The sequence below is a fragment of the Rattus norvegicus genome, chromosome 4 (assembly GCF_021556685.1).
Source record: "Rattus norvegicus strain SHRSP/BbbUtx chromosome 4, alternate assembly SHRSP_T2T, whole genome shotgun sequence".
NCBI classification, from domain to species: Eukaryota; Metazoa; Chordata; class Mammalia; order Rodentia; family Muridae; genus Rattus; species Rattus norvegicus.
In genome coordinates this window covers 174,595,927-174,614,818 of record NC_141537.1, presented here as the reverse complement: position 1 = coordinate 174,614,818, position 18,892 = coordinate 174,595,927, and the positions used below count along the sequence as shown (strand labels likewise).

Genomic DNA, 18,892 nt, shown 5'->3' with positions numbered 1-18,892 from the left:
TTATAATATATTTTACATATAAATATACATTAATATAATATACTAACATAGGTTATACCAATATATTAATAAATTTGATGACCTATAGTCTTGAAAAATGATAGTTAAATGTACTTTTACAATAGTTGTTAGTTTAAGAACATGAAATTTGTAAAAATAAAATGTTCTAACTAATACTAATAAATTTTCCTTCCTAAGATCATCTAACTTTATTACCAATTAATGCAATTCTCTACTGAATGGTCGCCTCCATGTTTGTGTGCATTGCACGTACCTCTGTGCTTTCCACTGACATGTTCTCCGATGCCCTGGGTAGAAAGGAGTCTTTAGAGAACACCAGAGAAGGTTCTACAAGATCCGCATCTCCACTTCCTTTTTCCTCACTATCGGGTATGGAGTCCATTGAGTAGGGTGAATAATGATGGGGAATATTGTTTTCAAGTTCCACATAATAGTTACAATGTTCGGTCCCTGATTGTCCTTGTTGATGACATTTATCCAAGCCAGTGGATGACGGAGTTAGAGCACTGAACCTGGGATCCTCACCACCATGATATTTTCTTGTGGGATTTCTCCAGGAGGCTCCCTCATGAATGAACTGATGTGCAGGTAATACAGCAGGATTAAAACCAATGGCTGATGCTTTTCCAAAAGGAAGCTGGGAGAAGTGGGGACTCTGAGAAGTGAATTCATTGAAGTGCCTTGGGTGGGGTCCATATATGGATTGCCATTTTGAATCCAAGTTTGGTGTATCTGGTACAAAACACGTGCCTTCTTTTTCATCCTCAGGCAGTGGAGTTTTGTTACTGAGCTCTTCCACAAGCTGATCAAAACCCAACCTGACTTGCCTGGAAGAAAGGTGCTGGTCTGCATGGTGACACTGCTGGTGATCATGTCCACCTTCCTGTGGTTCAGCACGGTTTGGCTCTGTTTGCCAATTGTATGCCATTTTTGATTTTGTGTAACGGAGAGGATTTATTTGGCCCCAAATGTCTTGTTGATATTATAAAAGAAGTTCCAAATTTTCCTAGAAAAAAGCAAAACAAAACAAAACAAAAGTGGTCTTTAGTGACAAAGGCACTTGCAAAAACAAAACCACGTTGACTAAATAATGCAAACGCTTTGATTGTTCCCATGGCCGGTGAGACTTTTGTGAATACCACTCAGTCCATCAGGACCAAAGCACGGAGAATCTAAGGGAAAAGACTGACTGCATAGATTAATAATATTCTTTTGATTGACAAACAGGTACCCCCTCGGCTCTTTTTGATCACTGTTATTTTGTGTGTGTGCAGCACTGTGTGCCCGATGCTTAGACAAAAGGTGCCCGAGAACTGGAGCTACAAACAGCCGCTACCACCACATGGGTGTCGGGACCTCAGCCACAATCTTCAAGAGCGTTGCTAACCACCAAGCAATCCCTCCAACACATGCGCTTCTTAAACCCATCCAGAACCCATGTGCCCTTGAACTGACTGCTCTTCCGAGATCAGCGCATCTTCCTCAGTCACTCAACACGTGTGCGGATGCCTCAATGGCCTTTTCGTTATTAAGCACTATCCCATTCACATGCAGTCTTAATCCCTGCCCTCCTCCAGTAGCTAGAGTTTCCCTCCCAAACTCAAGTGTAAGTAACTGCAGGTTCTTTTATCTACTTCTAACTACTTCCATTAAATGCTTTAATGAGTTTCACGCCATTAAACTCTCCCTCCCTTGAAAACGCTTTGGTCCTTCGCAGCGCTTGATATGAGTTCTCTGTTCTTTCTTCTCAGTCCCTTGTTCTTCCTTTGTCTCCTCACTCGCAGCCACACTCAGAATCTCTCCTCTCTGTTACTTCTCAAGCACCCCTTTATCTACTCACCGCGTCCTCCCTGATCCTTTCTAGGGTTTATTTATTCTCTCGTGTAGGCTATTCCTTTCTTCTATGTCTAGAGGTTTATTTTAGGTTTAGTTTTGCACATGCGTATCGGTGCGTGGGCATGCGTGAGGATACCTGTGGAGATCAGAGGAGGGCTTCCTATCCCCTGAAGCCGAAGTTACAGGTACGTGTGGGCCACCTGTGTGTGGGTGCTCAGGACTGAACTTGGACTCTTGCAGGGACAGCAAGCATGTGCAGTCGTGGATCAGATGTGGATCCATCTCACCAGCCCCGTTCTGTGGTTTAAATTATCACCTGCTTTCCATGACTTCTCCAAGGACCCACTGAACCTACTTAATGTTCCCATTCATTCTCTTTTTACTGTGACATCATTTATATAAAGTTAGAAAACACTCATGATACTCGGTAGAATTAGGAGTCAGGATAATTAATTCGTGTTCGTTCGGCAAATTATTATCCATGTCTACAGGCTGTGTAGAATAACCCTTCAAAACCCACTGAGAATTTTTCAGCGAAAATCTTTTAGTCACTCCATAACAATATTTAGTTAAGATGACAGTAATGACTTTTCTTTTGTGCTAGTTTGGGATTTTGTTACATTTTCATCATAAAATTAATTAGTTTAGCTGCTCGTTCAATCTCAAGTACTGAAGATTCAACTTATATCCCATTGTTCTCCATGGCACCAAACGCTATCATCCACCCAGCCCGTAAGCCAGACACCAAGGTTTAGCTTCCAATCTCCTCTCTCCTTTATTCTCCCATATGCAAAAGTCCACCGGCTGGTTTCTCACATGAACACAATTTGAGTCTAGCTCCCTGTCTCTTGTACACCACTTTCCACTCCTAATTTAAACTCATCAGCCTTCCCCTGATATCAAACCGCTTCTGCATTCTCTGCGGCCCATTCTGCTCCTCATTTCCCTTCAGTTTAAGGTTTTATTTCAGCACATTTCCGTGGCTACAGTATCTTCCGTGGTTTTCCACACAGTTGTTAAGATCCTACATGGCCCGGCTCTATGCTCACTCTCAGATCACATTCTGTCATCCGCTTGGTTCTGTGTGGGGCATCACATGGTGGCCGCAGAACCATGGGCAGGATAGGTCTCCTCACTCCTGGGGGCATTTCCCTGGGTTAGGCTGGATGCGCAGCTCCTGACTGGATTATTCTTCCACACAATAGTCATTAGTCAGGGCTCAGGTAAACTTGGTCTGTGTCTGTCTGTCTGTCCGTCTGTCTATCAGTATCTTTCATCTTACTCTACAATCTAGGCAGGTCTAGCTCTGGCCCACATGGCATAGCCCAGGATGACCTCGCATTCACAGAGCTTTTCTTTGTCGTTTGTTTTTGATCCCCGCCCCCTTCTCATCCAGACTTACAGGTATGAGCCACCAACATCCATTTAATTAATTAATTAATTAATCAATTAATTTATACAAAGAAAAGACAATGTCCCCTACTAGATTAGGGCTACATTGCCTCATCTACATTTCCTCTTCCTGTGGCGCTGTCTACACTTTTCATCCCACGGAACACTTCCCCGTTCTCTCCACTTCACCTGTCGCAGCGCTCCGTTTGTATTGGTGGCACAAATGAGTCTGTCAATTAAACAACATAAAGCCGAGATATGTGAGGAGGAAATGAGATAGGCTTGGGAATCGTCCCTCCTCAGCCAAGTAAACGTGGGATGCTCATTACGGTTAGCAACTGTATCTTCTCAATCTTATCGATTGATGGAGAATTTTCTGGACCTCTGGCCGTGCTTCTGGAAGATTACCTTAGTTGTGCTAATTGAACGGGACTGCCTGCCTACGGTGGGTGGTAGGGCCATTCCACAAATGGATTTTTGGATTCTGCCACTGTAGAAAGGGATCCAAGAAGCAACATCTTCCGTTGCTGCCTGTGTGACAAGTTGCCTCAAGGGCCTTTCTCCTTGACTCCCAATCATGATGGACTCTGCTTTGAACACCGAGCTAAAACCACAAATCGCCATTTTGTTTTTATTAAAAATGATGCCGATCAACTGACTCATTTCCCCATCGATCCTTTAAGAAATGAGAATTTACTTTCATTATACTTACATTAAAATACTTTAAACACCATTTGATTAATGAATTGTATTTATACTGCTCTACACACTCAGACGAGAGCTTGATTGACAGACTGGGAAGCATTTCCGAGAGATATTTTAACAACATACACAATGAAGTATTAAATGGAAAATTAACAAAATTTGGTGTAGGGGCTGGAGAGATGGCTCAGAAATCGAGAGCACTTGCAATTCCTGTAGAGGACCAGGATTCCGTTCTAGAAACCCCCATAGCAGCGCACAACAGTCTATAATTCTAGCTTCAGGTATCTAGCGTCTTCTCCTGGCCTCTGAAGGCACGAAATGCATACAATGCACAGACATGCAGGCAAGCAAACATACACATAAAATAAGATTAATAAAATGTCAAGTATTTTTATTTTATAAATATACAAGAATAAACTAAATTAAAATATTATTTAGAATTTCTTCTAACATTTTGACTTAGATCTATGTTCCCTTTCAAGTAGTGACATTTAAAAGAAGTCCTTTTTCTGGTGACAGCCGTGTTTCATTTCAATACCGTGCACTTTTTCATTTATCTGTCATAAAAGTCAGAATTTTACAGCAGATGAATCTTTGACTTCAACAACCTGACCCACAGGTCTTCCTTAGCTGATGACCCACTCCTCTGTATCCTGTCACGGGAACTGTGGTAATGGTGACTCCTTAGAACACTGTTCACCTCACTCTGCCTGAGGTCAGACTTATGGAGAGCTAATTAATTACCTGGCCTCAGAGAGAAATCGGGAGACCAAATAAAGCAGTATTCAAAAAATAGCCCCTGTCTGCTGCCCCTGTCCTCTGCGTCTAGCTAAGCAGCCTTAGCGTTCGGAATCGGAACTCAGATGATGTGTTCTCAAAAGAGCACAGAGTAAAATGGACCGCTCTAAAAATGGCAGCCCTTGGCCTGAAAAACTCTGGGTAACTGTGCAATGCTTAGAAGAGAGGGCAGAAACTAAGTAATAAGATTCGATAAGAGCCATCTTGGGTTTACCTGAACTGCAAACGTAGGAAACACAGCAGGTTTTTAGAGTGTTAATAAGTAGAAGATAGAGCAAATAAGGATTTTACTAATACAGGGCACACATCGAAGGCACTGAAGCTAACCCGTCTGTATTTTCAGAACGATGGGAGAAAATGCGTGCCCATCACAGATGACACCGTCTCTGGGAAAGCACGGAGATGGAAGGCCGATTGGAAATTCTGAAGTCTTTTTTTCCTGCCGCACTGAGCTTGTGTAGGCGTTGTCAGATGCAGTCGAACATTCTGACTTTAACCTTCTAGACTCTCATCTTCCTCACTGCAACCCGCAGCCTGTTATCAATGTCTGTTATATATTACACAGTTACAACATTCTTAATATTTACACAACGTGTTCTTCGTTTCATCTTACTTTGAGATTTTTTTTTATTAGAAACTCACTCAAGTGAAGGCAAAAGGGAGTGGGAGGACATTTTCGTCATCATTTTCACAAACCCCACATTTTCTTGATGATGGCTGGTCCTACAGAGACCTCACATCCATTTAGACTCCTCAACCCTCCTTTGTCTGATTTCCCGAGGTCACCATTTTTGAAAGCTACTGACTTGACTCAAATCAATCAATCCATCTCTTCACACTCGTACTTCCCAACTTTTACATTGACTTATTCAGGATCAGTTTTCAAGCATTTTAGGTCAAATAACAGACACACAAAAAGGTATTTTTTAAAAAAGATAATGTGAACTGGCTTCCGGGAGTGCAAAGCTCAAATTTATAATGAAGCTTAGTGTGCTGGAGTGACACTTGTGGTCACCATTTCCATTTGGAAGGGAGGTAGAGATAACACTGAATAGTGTCTTTGTTCTGAAACAGTAAAATTTAGGAGCACATTTGAGGCTTACATATTAGGTGTGTTATCCTTTAACTCCTCAGAGAGTCTAGCGCATGCCACGGAAAACTGGTTTCAAAACTTATTTGCATATACCAATGGGACAGTAATTCTTTTTCTTGGATATGTCTGGCAAGATAAAGACAGCCTTCAGCTCTTGTGTGTAGGCTCTGGGAGATGATCTAGCAGGAGGCCTTTTTTTTAGGCCAGCAGGAGCACATCCGCAATCGGAGAGCTCTAGAGATGGGCACTTGTTGCAACTGCTTAAGGACCAACAAGCAGTGCTTTGGAAAGAACCAGCAATACTTTACTATTGTCAGACGACAAGGAGAGCTCGAAGCGGTTGAGGCAACTGTTTCCCTGTGGACAGCAGTCATAGCCCTGCCACACACACTCGTGTTATCAGATAACGTCTCCTCGCAATAGATGAGGGAACTTGAGAATTCGTTTCCAACAATTTACTTGATGTTCAGAGATTTCTTTTACACGAAAACCATTTGTGTAAGCAAGAGGGTTAGTCAAAGAAGTCTCAGCCTGTATAGCTTCAAGAATATAGAATTCTAGACAGGATTGAGATATAGCCGGGGGGCGGGGGGAGTTGTTTTCCAATCAGAGGGCATTGATTTTGCAAAGCCAAAAGGGAAAACTGTGAAGGAGGACACAGGAGTGGGAGAATGAGGAGACAGAGGAGGTGCAAAAATGAGGAGAAAGCAAATGAAGAAACAATCAACATGTCAACAGTCGGCTGTCCTAGGTGCTGAGTTACGGAGTAGAAAACACCGACATGCTTTAAAAGACCCTAGGAGGGTTAGTGTCTTCAGGTGTTGACAGCAATATGATGTTGCAAGGAAGTAGAGATATGACGTCTGATACATTTAGGAGAAGAAAACTGACCTAGAACCTAAAAGGATAGTTAAAGCTCCCCACATTGCCATGGCTGGGGAAGACACATTATCCATAAAGCCCCGGGGAATAACTTTCGGACAATCAAAGTGATTGATACGTCAATGGAAGTACAGAGCTAGGGGTTTGCAAGCTCATCTGCTGCTGCCAATGGCAGTGCCAACAAAGATGAGTTCTAACAACAATAGATTGTAAAGCTACAAAAATAGAGGGCTTGCATCGTCTCCTGTTTGGCAAACATGGGATGTAAGGCCTGCATGTTGATGATGACCTTCCCAGGGAAGAGTCCCAGAGGAAAAGAGCATCAGAAAAGGTGTGTGTGTGTGTGTGTGTGTGTGTGTGTGTGTGTGTGTGTGTGTACATGTATGTGTGTGTCCCTTCACATAAATCTATCAGGGATCAAGATAATAACATTTAATCTTCACTTCTCCTACTTTCAACACCACAATCAGATCAATTTTATACCCATACAATAAATAACTCCCAACAGAAAATAAATCTTAATAGATGAAGTGTGTGAGGTCTTATCACACACAAAACACATATTCAAGCCACAGCCATGAACACTGAATACATCCATGTGCTTTCAGACAACTCAGATACTTTGATATTTTAACTATGGTTCAATATGGCTGCCCTGACATTGTTAACACCCTTGAGATTCATTTACCATTTTGAAGCCTTTACTAATTGTGAGTGATCTCATTAGTTGTTGTTATTCTCAGATTATTTTTTACGTGATAGCAGATAAAACTGCCCAACGGCCCTAGAATCCCTCATACCCATGAGAGTTAATATTCTCTGAAATGAAAAATTAGACCTGAAATTATCAGGGTGAATTTATGAAGTTAAAGAAGTACCTGTGGTTTATTTCTCCACCTACCCATCATTAGTCATAGTTGTTCCCTAAATAGGGTATAAATGGAAATAGGACATCTCTCAGTAGCAATGAGAATCATTAATATCTAGAGGTCAGGGCCATGAGATGATGGTTCAGCAATTGCTGCTAAGGCTGAGGGCCCGAATCGAATCCCTGTCACTTACATAGTAAAAAGAGAGAACAGAAGTCCTCTGGCTTCCACACTCTTGCTGTGGTAGGCATGCACACATTCACATGTATGTGCAAACAGATCATAAACATGATCAACAAATAAATTAATTAAAACATTATTTTGAAAAGGGCAAAAATCCGTGTTGCTTGGGAGAGAAGCTGATATGTAGGTGAATATTGCAAAAGATAAACTGAGATATCCCATAATGCCTGTGAGTAAAGAGTTAGAAAGAGCAATGTGCAAATTCATTTGAATAACAAAAAACCAAGGATAGCTAAAACTATTCTCAACAATAAAAGAACTTCTGGGGGATTCACCATCCCTGACCTCAAGCTGTATTACAGAGCAATAGTGACAAAAACTGCATGGTATTGGTACAAAGACAGGCAGGTAGATCAGTGGAATAGAATTGAAGACCCACACACCTATGGTCACCTGATCTTTGACAAAGGAGCTAAAACCATCCAGTGGAAAAAAATAGCATTTTCAAAAATGGTGCTGGTTCAACTGATGGTCAGCATGTGGAAGAATGCAAATTAATCCATTCTTATCTCCTTGTACAAAACTCAAGTCCTAGTGGATCAAGGACAACAACATCAAACCAGAAACACTGAAGCTAATAGAAGAAAAACTAGGGAAGCATCTGGAACACATGGGCACTGGAGAAAATATCCTGAACAAAACACCAATGGCTTATGCTCTAAGACCAAGAATCAACAAATGGGACCTCAAAAAACTACAAAGCTTCTGTAAGACAAAGGACACTGTCATTAGGACAAAATGGCAACCAACAGACTGGGAAAAGATCTTTACCAATCCTATATCTGATACAAGGCTAATATCCAAAATATACGAAGAACTCAAGAACTTAGAGTCCAGAGAATCAAATAATCCTATTAAAAATGGGGTACAGAGCTAAACAAGAATTCTCAACTGAGGAATGCCGAATAGCCAAGAAACACCCATAGAAATGTTCAACATCCTTAGTCATCAGGGAAATGTAAATCAAAACAACCCTGAGATTCCACCTCACATCAGTCAGAATGGCTAAGATCAAAAATTCAGGTGACAGCAAATTCTAGTGAGGATGTGGAGAAAGAGGAACACTCCTCCATTGTTGGTGGGATTGCAGACTGGTACAACCACTCTGGAAATCAGTCTGGAGGTTCCTCAGAAAATTGGGCATAGTACTACCTGAGGACCCAGCTATACCACTCCTGGGCATATACCCAAAAGATGCTCCAACATATAACAAGGACACATGCTCCACTATGTTCATAGCAGCCTTGTTGATAATAGCCAGAAGCTGGAAAAAACCGAGATGCCCTTCAACAGAGGAATAGATACAGAAATTGTGGTACTATTAAACTATTAAAAACAATTACTTCATGAAATTCATAGGCAAATGAATGGAACTAGAAAATATGATGCTGAGTGAGGTAACCCAGTCACAAAAGAACACACATGTTATGCACTCACTGATAAGTGGATATTATCTCAAATGCTCAGAATACCCAAGATACAATTTACAGACCACAAGAAGCTCAAGAAGAAGGAAGACCAGAGTGTCAATTCTTCATTCCTTCTTAGACGGGGGAACAAAATACTCACACAAGGAAATATGGAGACAAAATGTGGAGCAGAGACTGAAGGAAAGGCCACTCAGACACTGTCTCACCTGGGCATCCATCCCACATACAGTCACCAAACCCAGACATTATTGTGGATGCCAAGAAGTGCTTGCTAACAGGAACCTGATATGGTTGTCCCATGAGAGGCTCTTCCAGAACCTGGCAAATAAAGAAGTGATGGTCACAGCTAACCATTGAACTGAGAACTGGGTCCCCAATGGAGGAGTTAGAGAAAGGACTGATGGAGCTGAAGGGGTTTGTCACCCCAAGGAAGAACAACATCAACTTAGCAGACACCCCATAGCTCCCAGGGACTAAACCACCAACCAAAGAGTACACATGGAAGGATCCATGACTCCAGTCCCATATGTAGCAGAGGATGGCCTTCTCAGGCATCAATAGGAGGAGAGGTCCTTGGTCCTCTGACGGTCCCCAGTGTAGGGGAATGCCAGGGCGGGGAGGCAGTAGGGAATGGGTGGATGGGTGGGGATCACCCTCACAGAAGCATGATGAGAGGGGATGAGATATGGTATTTCCTGAGGGGAAACTGGGAAACGGTTTGAAATGTAAATAAAAAAAACCCAAAAACATAATGAAGGGTTAAAGGATGCCTTTCAACTGAAAGAGGTTCTTTCTTACTGACTCACAAGTGTAACAATAGAAAATGAGTTTAATATATCAGATATGTTAAAATCCATGAATTGATAATACTAAATACATGGAATTAACTGTCTTGTAAACCCTTGATATTTTAAGATCTCATATGTTTCCCTCCCTCCCTCCCTCCCTCCCTCCCTCCCTCCCTCCCTCCCTTTGTCCCTCCTAAAATCTGTATCCTTGAACTCATGACAATCCTACCTATTGCCTCAGCTTTTCAAGCACTGAAGGTACAAGTACGAGCCATCATACCCGGGCAAAGGTGGAATGTGTAATGAAGATGTTGACCTATAAGCTACTTCCAGGAAAAGTCCTTCACAGACTTGGAAGAGAAGACAAGGCTCTCTGGATCCAGCAAGTATAAAGGGGTTAAGGCAGTGCATCAAGGTGTTCAAGCCTCCAGAGAGAGGAGTGCTACACTGTATCTCTGGACTGTAACAGTGCGCTGCAGGATTGGGTGCTTCCCTCTCATTCCTTGCTTTGGATACAGATCTCATTTCTTGCTTTTCCTTTAAATGAACAGTTGCCCAAGGAAACCTCAGTCTCCCCATAGGAGAGGGAGGGGGCTCGAGAAGGGATTAAAGCACCTTGTGTAGAGTAGATCTCAGTAGAGACATAATGATGACTTCTATGCTTTCAGGAGATGTGGGTCAGGCAGTTCAGAGCAGTTCTTTCAATTATGTTGAAGATCATATGTAAATGTTTTAAAAATGTTCTTTTAGTGACAGACTTGCTATGTCCCTCAGAAAAATCTGATGAGTTCAAATGTGTTTCTTTAAAAATGTGATCTCTCCTTAAAAGGATTATATCTTTTCGTTATGAATTTCTGATGATAGATTGCCCCCTGGCATTTTGAGCCAATTAGAAGGCCAGTTAAACCACAAACAACTCTGTAATCATGTCGTAGAATCCTGGTCCAAGATGACTACTCCAATTCCTTTCTGTAGATGTTTGATTCATTTTTATTTTGAGTTCTTGAGACAAGGTCTCTCTATGTGGTCCAGGATAGCCTTGAACTCAGTGTAGTCCACGTTAACCCTGAACTTGTTGATTCTCTTGCCTCAACATCCCTAGAGATTACAAGCTACAATACTGCATGACTTTCCTTAGCTCCTTTTTGAACCCATTGATATCTCTATTTAAATAAAGTCCTTAAATACTTTACTGGGAGATAACAATAGCCCCTGAGCCAGATCAAATGTTACACTGGGGTCTGTGTACAATATACACAGAAGCAACAGAAATGAAAGCAATGGGTCAGGAAACTCATCTTCACTTTCACTCACAGGTGTCTCCCTTGCTCTAACTCAACTTCCTATGACTCAGATTCGTCATTGACATACAGATAGGATAAGTGTTTTTCATTAGGGGAAATCAGTTCTTTACAACGTAACTTGTCAGTGAGTGACAGAAAATTCCTGTCATTTATGGCTGTTGATCTACCATATTCTCTAACTGAAAATGCTTCTCCTTTGGCTTTTCTACCTAGCTCCACGACTTTATATACTCTCCTTAAAATGCAAAGAGTATATACGTGTGTGTATGCATGGGCATGTGTGTATGTGTATGCATTTATGTGGGTGCATGGGCACATGCATGTGTGTACACCCATGTCTGTGCATGCACATGCGTGTGCTGTATTCATATTCGTTTCCATCTGGCTGCAGCATCACTGTTAAATATTAATATATCATAGAAAAATTTCCATCCCTGTAAAAGGTTCTCCTCACTGTAAATATTTGCCTGAGATGGAAGTGGAGGAAAAATAATTCAGTGTTTTTCTTATTCTTGGGGGAGCTTGAATGTGGGTCTGGAGTCAAATTGATAAACAGCTTTATCTCATAAATTAACCTCGAGGAGCGGTACCGTCTTCCCAGGGCATTAGGTGAGAAGTGCTGTGTGGCTGTGCACAGCTCAGGGGCACGGAAAATCTTTGTGCTGAGCCCACAAACACACGGGAAGGGAAGAGAGAAGATGGTCACAACTTACAGCCTTGGTCACTGTCCTAGCGGCTAGGCCTGTGCCTGCCTCTTCACCACATATTCTTGAATTTCTAGGTCAGTTAAGTATTCAAAATGCTAATGTGCTTATGTAATCAATAATTCATTTGAAAGACAAAGACATAATGACAGATTTAGTGCCAGCATGAAAGATCTTAGAAAAATCTCAGAGGGTGACTAGAGCAAAAATCAGTAATAATGTGAATATATTGGCCACTTTACCAGTTTCGGAAAGGATTTTATTTTACTAATAAAAATGATTTATAATACACAGAATTCCTTTGTAGAATATAACATGTCTTCCCCATGAATTAGAATAAAATTTGAATGAAGAACACAAGGGGACAGCTTAAAAAAATCATAAAACAACGTGCAAAGTCTAGCTCCCTGTCATAATCTTTAGATGTGACATGATTTCTTTAGAATGTCATATGCCTATTAATATGATTTAGTTCATCAAAAATCTTTTAATGAAGAGGCAAGACTCTGTTTATAGTTTAGTGTCAGTGACTGTGAAGACTGGCAAGCATTTTGCCAATCCACTTTCTACCATATGTTAAGTCAGAATAGATGAGATAGGAATGGAAGGAAGATATAACACACACCACACACACACACACGCACACACACACACACACACACACACACACACACCACACACACACCTCTCTCTCTCTCTCTCTCTCTCTCTCATATGCACACTACACTGACTGGAAATTATTTGATTATCTGAAGGAATTCCAGGCCTGAAGCGCTGGTAGGCCTACAGCTTGCTCTCTGTGCCTGCTCACACACTGGGAAAGGTCCGTTCAGGTCAGTTTTCTCTACCAGTTCCCTGCAGACTCAGCCTCCTTCTGTGGCAGCCGGTGCATGCTTCTTGCATGCTTTCTGTGAGTAAAACTTGCATTAATGCAAAATACACAGTGTCAATGATTGCCCAGTATTTAATTTTCACCTTCTGGGTAGAGAATAATTTTTAGGATAGAAATGGAGAGAGAGTGCAGAAAGGGGCCAGCCCTAGCAAGAAAAACCTGTATTGTTCTTAGTTACACAGAGTGAGCTTATCTGTTCAAACCAATTAGCTGGGCAAACAAACAAAAAACAAAAACAAAAAACAAAAAACAAACAAACAAAAAAAAACCCCAACACCCCCCCAAAACAAATAAAACAAACGGAAACAACAAAAACAATAAAGGAGAAGCCCACATCTCAGAAAGAAATTAAGTTATGGCTAGTGACAAGAAAAGAGTTGAAGGGTATTTTCTTTTTTTTTTAAGATTTATTTACTTGTTATATATAAGTACACTGTAGCTGTCTTCCAAGCCACCAGAAGATCTCATTACAGATGGTTGTGAGCCATCACATGGTTTCTGGGAACTGAACTCAGGACCTCTGGAAGAGCAGTTACTACTCTTAGCCACTGAGCCATCTCTCCAGCCTGAGAGATGTTTTCATTTTCAGGTTTTCAAGCTTAAAATGTTGCAGAGCTTCTCTGACAAAAGTTAGGCAGACAAAGTAACAAAAAGGAACTTATTCTGCTACAAAGACTCTGGGTGACCGATGAAGAAGACGGTCATCTGCAGTGCATGAGTAATTAGTTAAAGCAGCCCCAGAGAGGGAGCAGGTAGCAAATGACGAAAACACAGTGCTATGATTTTAACAGAGAGAAGAGATCAATCACTTAACCAAGAAGCCCCGAGAGGTAAATAAGAAAACCTAGAGGTGGGTAACTGTGGATAAAAAGATAGCTCTAAACACGGGTATCACACCCACACACAAATATGGTACACACACGCTTATAAAGGAGAAAAGCGTTTAATCACTGTAGTGCGGAAAGAAAGGGGGAGTGGCGTCAGCTCACTTTATCATTGGAAAAAGTTTCACAGTTCTGCGGGTAGACATGACGTTTGTTTGTTTGTTTGTTTTGTTTCTTGAGACAAGGTTTCTCTGTGTAGCCCTGGCTGTCCCAGAGCTCATTCTGTTCATCAGGTTGGTTTTGAACTCACAGAGATCCACCTGCCTCTGCCTCTTGAGTGCTAGGCTCAAAGGTGTGAGCCACCACTGCCTGGCCAGGCAAATGTAACTTTTATTCCTCTGGTGTAATTATCATCTCTTAGGGCTACTTATTCTGTCTACTAACCCAGGCCTATCCCTGGAAGTGTCCAGCCTCCAGACAATCTAATGTGGGCCTGGAATGTTTGCAGCCTCTGAGACCTGCTGCTGAATAAGCTCGTCCCTTTTAGTTTTTTTCTGAACTCTGGCTGGCTGGCTGGCTGGCTGCTCTGGCTCGAAACTCCTCTCCATGTTAACTGATTCATTGTTGCTCATTCCCTGGCTTCTGACATTTTGTTCCTCTTGGTCTCAAACTAACTCTAACAATCTGTTCTAATCTTCTGGCTCCTCTCTCTCTGGTTGTTTGTCATTACTTGTGTCTGGTTTGTTCTCTCTGAAACCTGTCTCTATAAAACTCTCCCGGTAAAACTGCCTCCTCCTCCTCTTCTTCTCTCTGTCCTGGTCCTTCAAGTAGCTTCCTTTCCTCTCTCTTCTAGCGAGAGTTGGGCATATCCTATTCTGCGAAATCTTTCTCTAACTCATCACGTGCTGAGGGTGACGCAGGAGGAACTACATATGGCTTTAGAACTGGTGGAATGTGATCTTCCTGCTACCACTGTCATATGGGTAAGCCTTGGTGTGGCACGGCCCCGAGGACTACGAGTCCTGAGGACATCAGGCTGTTTTGGAGATTTGCTCTGATGCAGCCCTCACATCCCTCTTAATCTAAGAATTGTATGAAAACTCTAAGGGGGCTTCTAGTCCCGTATTGGGCAGTATATCTGACAATAACAATAACAACAACAACAACAACAATAATAATAACAACACTTGATTGCTTTCGGGCATTGCTGCTAGAACTTTCCTTGCTTCAACCACTCTCTCTGTGTGTGAGTGTTTGACTTCCCCTCCCCTCTAACTGCTGCAGCCTCTGTAGGTATCTGGATGCACCTCAGTCAGCTGCTCTCAACCCTGACCCCTCATCAGCTGTCTGCCTCTGCTTACCCTCTGGTGCCAAAGCTGGTCTTTTGCAGTCACATGGTCTGCCACTCAATTAGGCATTGCTTTCAAACATGGCTGCTTCCTTCTATAAACTAACTTTATCTTCGTTGTTTGGGACTAAAAGTGTGTACTAAGGGTGTGTCCGTATTCCAGTCAGAATGATTAAGGGTGTGTGCAAAGGGCGAGCTACACAATAACTAGAAACATTTTTTTTCATTTTTAACACAATCTTGGGGTTCACAGTGTGATCAAATATGTGAACACACCCCCTGCATGCACATGTACACACAGTATTAATAAAGGAGTTGAAAGATCTGAGATTATTTAAACTAAAATTGAAATTCATGTAAACATGTTTTATGATAAGTATCCAGTTTACCTATCACACATAGAGAAAAGTTTTAAAATTTCATGTATATGAATACTTGAAAATCTTTGTTTTCTTCTAATGAGAAATGTATCAGTAAAGAAAATATTTGCCAAAGCCACAATTAACAACTATGAAGTTAGGGGCATTATTTCAAGATAAGTTGATATTATTTTAGTATAAAATATTATTGCAGACATTTTAAAGCAGCAATTAAAAATATTTTAGGGGTAGGGAGGTGACTCAGTGGGTAAATGCACGTGTATCTGAATGTGGGTCCTGCAAACCCTGTATAGGCTGGACATAAGGGCATGTCCTGGTTTCTGCAATGCTGGGGAGGCCAACACAGGTAAACATCTGTGCCTCACTAACCAGATGGTCCAGCAAAAGCAGAGAGCCCTGAGTACAGTAAGAGAGCCTGAAAACCTGAGGAAAATGATAGAGGAAGACTCCTGACATCAACCTTTAGACTACACACACACACACACACACATACACACACACACACACACACATGAACACACATGTACAGCTACATACATGCATACCTATACACACACTCACACCTACACACATTTGGACACCTACATACACATGCATGCACACACACATGTGAACACACCCCCTGCATGTACATGTACACACAGTATTAATAAAGGAGTTGAAAGATCTGAGATTATTTAAACTAAAATTGAAATTCATGCAAAAATTTCCATTTAGTAATCAGAAAGGATAATAGTGCTACTACTATTTTATCATTTATTTAAGTAAAAGATTCATACATATATTCATTTATATTGGCAAGCATTGTGGAGACAGTAGTTCAGGGAAATGACATATATTTTCAGAAGACATAAGGAATCATAATTAGCTAACTTTCTAGTAACAGTAGGAAATAGCACATTATAGTTGTGGTTTAAGAACAGAAGCAAGGAATCTCATTGGTATCTCTCATGCCCACATTTACTTAGAAGTAGTTGATTGAGTGAAAAACCTTATTCAGGCCCTGTCTGCCCAGTCTCCCTGGGGCAAGTCAGGAGCAGCGAGCTACACCCTGTTCCCTAGCTCCATTTTCCAGCTTACATCTCTGCCTGCATTCCAGAAGGGCTGCTGGCACCAGAGATATCCAGGTGGAGACACCTTTACTTCCAATCCCCCTGGGCCACACCCACCAGTGGCGAGCTGCACCCTGTCCCCTGAGCTTTGCTTGCATTTCCAGAGGCCTATCAGTACCAGGGAAAATCAAGTAGGATTCTACCCCAGGTCTCTAGATGGACAGGTCTGTTCCCTTTCCTCTGCAGTCCATTTTCAGGCCCACAACTTTGCTTCAAGTTCTAGAAATTTCCCTGCAGGTACCAGAGAAACAAAATGACTAAAAGCCAGCTTAAGAACATAACCAACCAGGGCCAAAGCAATATGGCATCACTAGAATCCAGTAATCCTAATACAGCAAGCCCTGGATATTCTAACTCAGCTGAAGCATAAGAAAATGACCTTAACTCCAAGCTTAGGAAGAGGATAGAGACCTTTAAAAAAGAAATGAATAAATGTCTTAAAGAAATGAAGGAAAATACAATCAAACAGGTGAAGGAATTGAATAAAACTGTTCAAGACATGAAAATGGAAATAGAAGCAACAAAGAAAACAGAAACTGAGGGAGTCCTAGAGATGGAAAACCTAGGTAAGAGAATGGGAACAGAGAGGCAGCATCACCAACAAAATATAGGAGATGGGAGAGAAAATCTTAGGCATAGAAGATACTATTGAAGAAATTGATATACCAGTCAAAGAAAATGTTAAATCTAAAATGTTAAATCTGGGTCATTATGAAAGACCAAACCAAAGAATAATAGGAATAGATGGGGAACATTCTCACTTGCAAGGCTCACAATCTGTTTTCAATAAAATCATAGAGGAAATTGCTTTCAACCTAAAGAAAGAGATGCCTACAAACATACAAGAACCTTACAGAACACCCAATACATTGGACCAGAAAAGAAAACCCTCCTGACACCCAATAATCAAAACACTACTTATACGGGACAGAGAGTAAAGTAAAATATAAAGTAAAATATAAAGGCAGAACTATCAGAATTCTATCTGACTTCTCAAGAGAGACTCTAAAAGCCAGAAGGGCCTGGGCAGATGGTCTTTGGCAACAGAAACCACAGATGCCAGCCCAGACTACTATACCCAACAAAACTCTTAAATTACCATAAATGGAGAAAACAACATATTCTATGACATAACCAAATTTTGACAATATCTATCCACAAATCCAGCTCTGTAAAAGATGCTAGAAAGAAAACCCAACCCAAGGAGGTTAACGAAAGCCAAGAAAACATGGGAAATAATAATTCTACAACAGCAGAACCAAAGGAAGCGAAACACAGGCACACTCAAGTGCACACACATACATGCACACACACATGCATGCACGCTACCTCTGTCAATATTGAAATAACAGGAATTAACAATCATTGGTTATTAATATCTCTCAACATTAGTGGACATTCCCCAATAAAATACACCACAGGCTTACACAATGGATGGGTAAACAGGGTCCATCACTGAGTTGCATAAAAGAAACACACCTCAGCAACAAAGATAGATACTACTTCAGAGTAAGGAGCTGTAAATGATCTCCAAGCACAAACAAGCTGGAGTAACCGTTGTAATATTGAATAAAATAGACTTTCAACCAAGAGTATTCAAAAGAGATGGAGAAGGACACTCCATATGTGTCAAAGGAAAAAAATCCATGAAGATTATGTCTCAATTCTAAGAATCTGCACCATAAATTTGAGGGCACCCAAATTTGTAAAAGAAACATCATTAAACCTTAATTTACACATTGAACATGTGTAAATTCATTTCATTCAAATACAAAAGAATATACCTTTTTCTCAGCACCTCATAGAACCTTCTCCAGAAATTAACATGTATGTGGCCACAAAACAAGTTTCAAGAGATACAAAATTTTAAATAACTCACTGTATCTTACCATGGAATAAAGCTAGACTTCAACAACAATAAAAACAACAGAAAGCCTTCATACTCATAGAAACTGAACTATTCTCTTCTCGGTGACCACTTGGTCAAGTAAGAAATAAAGAAAAGACTTTGTAGCATTCTAAGACAACGAAGGCACAGCATACCCAAACTTAGGGGGCACAATGAAAGCAGTGCTAAAAGGAAGGTTCATGGCACCAAGTGCCCTCATTAAAAAAACGGATAGATCCCATACTAGAAATTTAATGGCACACCTATCTGAAAGCTCTTGGAAGAAAAAGAAGCAAACACATCCAAGAGGTGTAGATGGAAACACAGGGATAAAATCAATACATTATAAACAAAAAGAACAATACAAAGTAGTCAATGTATCC

The 18,892-nt window shown here is 41.1% G+C and overlaps 1 protein-coding gene across 6 annotated transcripts in view; it reads right to left on the bottom strand.

The window, feature by feature from the left end:
- Positions 1-18,892, bottom strand: part of Pik3c2g (phosphatidylinositol-4-phosphate 3-kinase, catalytic subunit type 2 gamma) — a 366,288-nt gene that overhangs the window by 327,986 nt on the left and 19,410 nt on the right. For all 6 annotated transcript variants that reach the window (XM_087655648.1, NM_053923.2, XM_087655647.1 and 3 more), the window contains exon 2: positions 275-1,027. In XM_087655648.1, coding sequence (XP_087511774.1) covers positions 275-949 — 675 coding nt within the window. In that variant the 5' untranslated portion in view covers positions 950-1,027. The remainder of the gene's footprint in view (positions 1-274; positions 1,028-18,892) is intronic.